The 6,000-nt window shown below is 42.9% G+C and overlaps 1 protein-coding gene across 1 annotated transcript in view; it reads left to right on the top strand.

Moving 5' to 3' along the window:
* Window positions 1–1,966: 1,966 nt before the first annotated feature.
* The window catches only part of NKAIN3 (sodium/potassium transporting ATPase interacting 3), a 393,996-nt gene continuing 389,962 nt past the window's right edge, over window positions 1,967–6,000 (top strand). Inside the window, exon 1 of the mRNA XM_075270476.1 lies at window positions 1,967–2,311. Coding sequence (XP_075126577.1) covers window positions 2,258–2,311 — 54 coding nt within the window. The 5' untranslated portion in view covers window positions 1,967–2,257. The remainder of the gene's footprint in view (window positions 2,312–6,000) is intronic.

The raw sequence follows: 6,000 nt of genomic DNA, 5'->3' as shown, positions 1-6,000 counted from the left end.
GCTCACGGCTGGACTCAGCATGACAGGTTTCTGTCTTCTGCCGAACGCTGGTGTGGACTCAGCATAAGACTGTTTGTTATCTTTACTCCCTTCCCCTGGGCCTCATGAGTGGTGAAATCCAAAAAACTGTAACAAACCTGACTTTCAGAGTATAATAATAGCAACTGAAACAGAACTGCACATCGAACCTACAAATATCCAGCAAAACAACTCTTGTGAAGTTTGTCCATCTCTTGTAAGAATAAAAGTAATATTTCCTTATGTGTATGACAATTGTTCTGCATTAAAGGGGTTTTGCCAAGTATAAAATGTGTTCCCTTTCCTGTGGATGGAGGAGAGCTAACTATTTGGTTAGTGAGGGTCCGACCACTGGCATCCCCACCGATCACAAGATCAGGGGTCCTATACTCACATGTAGACAGAGTGGCAGGTTGTGCAGGTGAACTGAACCTAGCAGAGATAGCAATGTCCGACAATCCCCTAGAGAATAAACAGAGTAGCACAGAGTGGCACACACCTTATTCCACTAATAACATGTTATCTCTGATACACTGGATAGGGGACAAATGGTCGGGGTCCCACCAATCATGAGAACTGGAGTCCTGAGTCCCTTTTAAATGGAGCAACAGTCAGTTCATTCTATGGGACTGCCAGAAGTAGCCTCAGAGGTGAGGGGACTTGGGGCCCTGTGATTGGTGGGGTCTAAGCAGTCAGACCTCTACCAGTCTAGCAGATATCCCTAATCCATTGAACTCAGTGCACGGAGATAACTTCTAATTAACAAAGTACCTGTATAAGGTTATCTTCACACTTGGCTTTTCTTGAAAAAAAAGCTGTACAGGTGATTATTTTTCTATTTTTTTTTTTGCCATTGCCGGTTATTTTCACACACTATTTTTCCTGTGTTTTTTTCTAGCATTTTGTCTACAATGAAATCAATAGACGAATAGCTAAAAAACACAATACATATTGTGATAAACATGTCAGAGGTTAAAAACACAATGAAATGCAAAAAAATCCCCCCAAAAATGGCAAAAGTGCGAAAGTGTATAAAACAACTGGCTGCAGTGTTTTTATTGGTTTGTTTTCATCGTAAAAAAAAAAATGCTGTTACAAATGCCCAAAAAGTGCCGGCATTTCTGTAGGTACAATTGACATTCTGCGATTTACAAAAGTTTTTTACCGCAAAGTGGGCATGGGAATGGCTAGAATCACATCCACTTTGTCCTTACTGTAAAACATCGCAATTTTTCCCGTGGCAGCCCCAACTAGATTTCTTATGCAGATGATCTATCCACAGGATAGGTCATCATTATTTGATCTGTGGGGGTGTCTGACACCCAGACCCTGCACAGATCAGCTGTTTCAGCATCCTCCTGGATCCGGAATCTGCTAGTGGTTAGGCAGTGCAGCAGCACTATTCACTGTATAGCGGTAGTTCCTGGGAAATTGCAGCGTTGTTCCTATTAGTTGAATAGAAGCAGCCTGCACACACTCCTTGTCCACTGCAGTACTTCTGGCAACCAGTGGTTGCTACAACAGCTGATCTGTGTGGGTTACAGGTGTCAGACCCCCCACAGACCAGATACTGGTAACCTGTTTCCTGGATAGGTCATCACTATAAAAAAAATCTATATATTTTTATTAATGGGTTTATTTCCTTTGGCTAGGTAGCAGTTACATATACTGGGTTTGCTGTCACTACATAAGTAACATCAATGCTATATAATACAAATGTTTATTTGCAATGGGTATAACCCGCTGTAATACATTTACAAAGTATACTAATAAAATAATAATAATGACCATAATATACACATCCCACATGCATGGACTTAGACTCCAGGCAGGAACAAGCCTGCTACACCCAACCTTACCATGCAGGTACCTGTTGAGGCTCTGCCATGTGTGCGCACTAGATGGCAGCAGAGAGCCTTCATCCGGCTCACAGCTAGCAAAAGTCAAACGTAGAAGAGAAGAAAGGAAGGAGAGGTCTGAATTGTGGAGATCTGCGCTTTCCTTGGTCCGTGTTTTGGGATTGTGGTCGCTGTATGGGATCGCAGCTGAGGTTTTGGGATTAGGGAGCAGTCGTACCTATTGCACATGTGCTGGTGAATGAGCCTCTGGAGATACTACTACACGGGGATCTATAGGACTGCAGGTGCTGAATCTCAAGGCAGCTCTAAGAAAGTGCAGCTACGCCTTAAGGAGCTGTCCAGCACTCTCCTCCAGTCTCGGCAGGACTCTAGATCTCAGCATGGGCTGCTGCACAGGACGGTGTACACTGATTTTCATCTGCACCCTACAGATGGTGAGTACACCTGACACATGCACTGTCCTATGGAGCTTCTGCTGGAAGGTGATCTGTGAACTTGCATTGGATTTCCTTATGTCTGTGTCTGCTATCCTGGCTGTATGTCCATACACATAAATATATAGACTCTTATTCCATGCCATGCTGTCAGATCCTTGTGCATTCTGTAGGATGGCTGGCGTAACACTGGTATACCCTCTCTAAGCCGCCTATACAAGTGGGTTTAGGTGCCAAGTGGTGGTTTGACACTTCCATGTGACTATTTGCAGAGGTTATTGCTACAGTCACTGTCTGAAATCCATCCACGGCTTCCTTTCTGTCTGGAAAGCTAGCCATACACAATAAAGTATGGCAAAGTCTAACAAACCATTGACTGCATTGTCTATTGGAGGCGCCCAACAATGCCATAGACATACACGTGTACGCAAAAATACTTTAAGACAAGATTCTCCCTCCGGTGCCTGATCGTGTTGCAATAGCCTCAGATTGTGTTGCAATAGCCTCAACCTAATGGCCAAAAATATGCAATTTTTGGTAGCTTGCCCAAAGCCAAAACCACCATAGTGCATAGATTGTGTGCAACATCTTACTTGGGCATTGCAGGAATTTCCTATAATCTATATGTGCATGTTAAGGGCGGTAATAGAGTTATTCTGATCGATACTAACATGGTCATGCTGGATCTGTACCTGGTCTGTCTGCTCTGCCAGGTCTGTCTCCTGATGTGTATATACATAGCCCATTGTTTGGTGGAGGCGAAGGATGCAGCTGCTGGGGAAGGAGCTGTCACTTTGGTGATTGTGTTGTATCATTTTCTCTATGTCAACCCTCTAGTTTGCATAAACCTAACAAAAGAGAGATGTCATTTTTTTTCGGCTGCTGTTCACGGCTGCATTGTGTGTAGGCTGCACTAGAATACTCCTGAAATTGCTTTACAATTGTCTGATTGTTCTTTTAACTAAAATGGGGATGAGTAGGATGTTTTATTTATATAGTGCCAGTGTATTCCAGGACTTTGCATTTAGGGATTTTTTTTAATCCTGTAGGCAGCAATACCTTTGTGACATAGTACAACTTCCACGCTAGTCCTAGCCATCTTGATTTATCTGATATTCAATCATAATGAATAGATCATTGACTATAACCAGATCATTGTAAAGTGCAATAGTTAGATTAGGACTGTGTATAAGAGATTTCACTAAACTGTTAACCTCTTTTTTTGATTTTAGTATAAAATGTGATTCTGGGGACATTGGGCAGTGATCTTAGTGAAGATCTATCATGTATGTAATATCTTGGGTGAGGGTTTATTTGCAGAAGCCGTCTGCTCCCCTAATTCAAGAATTTCCTGGTAAACCCTATAGTGATAAGACCCCCATGGCCCTGCTCACATGTGACACGAGCATGTGCTGTGTCATATAAGACATCATAGTAATATATAACTTGCTGTGAGAGGTTTAGTGTCACATGAAATTAGGACAAAGAGGATGGTAACAAAAATGGACCCCCGGCTATCCCAATTCAACAATGGGAACAGGAACGTATTGCACTATATAGACCAGATAAGCAGATGGATTATTGAGAAATTTAGAATGATTAATTATTAAAATTCTTAACAATGACCTGTTACCTCCCCTGGCATGTCTGCCTTAGTAGATACTTGTGTTCCATGTAAAGAATCTAGAACTCCTGAGTTTTGCCGTTTCTCGGTTATCCCTTCGAGAAGACATTGACCACTGGGGATTTCCAGTTAGGGGCAAGTGTCTTCACTGTATGACACTATCCAATCAGAGCTGCCCCTTTGACAAGGGGAATGGTAACACCCAGTTGTCAATATAGTCATACATTAACGGAACAGCACAACTTTGAGTTATGGCAAAAAACGCCCTAAATTTGGGATAGTATAATGCAAGTATTAGGTAAATAGACTTGCTAGATGTCCCTTTAATGGGAGTTTCCAGTATTCTTATTTTCTTATGGTAGAGTTGGAAGGGACCTCAAGGGCCATCGAGTCCAACCCCCTGCGAGTGCAGGTTTTCCTAAATCATCCCAGCTATATGTTTATCCAGATTCCGCTTGAAGATTTCCATTGATGGAGCGCCCACCACCTCCCGTGGCAGCCTATTCCACTCTCTCACTACCCTCACTGTCAGAAAGTTTTTCCTAATGTCTAATCTGTATCTCTTTCCCTTTAGTTTCATCCCATTGCTTCTTGTACTTCCTTGTGCTAATGAGAATAGGGTAGATCCCTCTGCACTGTGACTACCTTTCAGATATTTGTAGACTGCTATTAAATCTCCCCTCAGCCTTCTCTTCTGCAAACTAAACAATCCCAGTTCTTTTAGCCGCTCCTCATAGGACATGGTTTGCAGACCTTCCACCATTTTGGTTGCTCTTCTCTGGACTTGCTCCAATATATCGATGTCTTTAATATATCGATGTCTTTGGTTGCTCCAATATATCGATGTATTAATTCATCACCAATGTAGACAGTGATTTGTTGCAGCAGCAGGTTTTGGCTCGGTGCGTCATTGACTCAGTAGTGTAAACAGAGACCAACTGAAGACCTTCACACCATTGATGGTGGAGGGGTGCTGGCATGCATATGACAAGTGCCTGAGTTTTAATTTTACAACATAAGTAACCAGAGTTGCCAAGGTAAAATGGTGTAATACCGTCCTCTTCACTCTGAAGATGGTGAAGTGAAGAGATGGACTATATGCCTGCTGGTAGGAAAGAGTGGTGCCAAATGTGAAGATCTTACTCCTCCTCATGGGTGATGCACCACTGACATTAACATAGGTATAAAAAGTTCTTGTTTTGCGGGTTATCCTATTTGAAGAGGACCTTTCATGTCCTCACAGATCAGCAGTATTATATACTGCTGGAAAGCGGACAGTGCACTGAATTCAGTTAGTTTCGGCACTGATATTCCTCCACTGTCAGGAGAGTGCCCCCTCTGACAGTATAAAGCTATGGAAAAATATTGTCGAGCCCCCAATATGGGAGTGGATATGTGTTTCGTACAGCCCAAAGATGATGCTAGGCTGTAAGGCCCACTCTTCTGACAGTGCAGGGATTTCAGTGCCGAAACTAACAGTACCAATATCTCAGTTCACTCAGGCACTTACTGACAAAGCCGACATAGTGCTGAATCCAGTGCACTGCAAATCAGCTTTCTACTGGTATATAATACTGCTAATCTACAAGAACATGAAAGGTCCTCATTAAAGAAGACCTTTCATCACTGCCCCCAATACTGGTTCTTAGTATTTGTTAATAGACACTGCTCCACTGATTCCAGAGCAGTTTGACTTTATTCTCTAGCCCCCACTGTTCCTGAGCAATCAGTGCAGTTAGTTCTGGTGCCTGATATAACACTAAGATTCTGCACTGTCAGGAGGACGGTGTCGGGCAGGAGCAGGCAAGGGGGGGGGGGGTGATTCTAATTTCCAAACAGAGGTGAACAGTGTCAGAGCTCAGAATCACACCCCTTGTCTGCTTCTGTCTGACTCCGCCCTCCTGACAGTATAGAGCTGAAATATAATAGCTTAGCAAGCACCAAAACTAACATCATTTATTGCTTGGGAAAGGGGGTAGAAGGGAAGGTAGAGAAAAATGCTGACTGTGCCGGAATCAGATCTTAGTGTTTTATATGTAAACTGCAATGATCCTGGGTGTCTTCT

Source organism: Leptodactylus fuscus, chromosome 4 (genome assembly GCF_031893055.1).
Source record: "Leptodactylus fuscus isolate aLepFus1 chromosome 4, aLepFus1.hap2, whole genome shotgun sequence".
In the NCBI taxonomy this organism is placed as follows: Eukaryota; Metazoa; Chordata; class Amphibia; order Anura; family Leptodactylidae; genus Leptodactylus; species Leptodactylus fuscus.
Note: the sequence above shows the minus strand (reverse complement) of the source record. Positions and strands in the feature narration are given on the sequence as shown.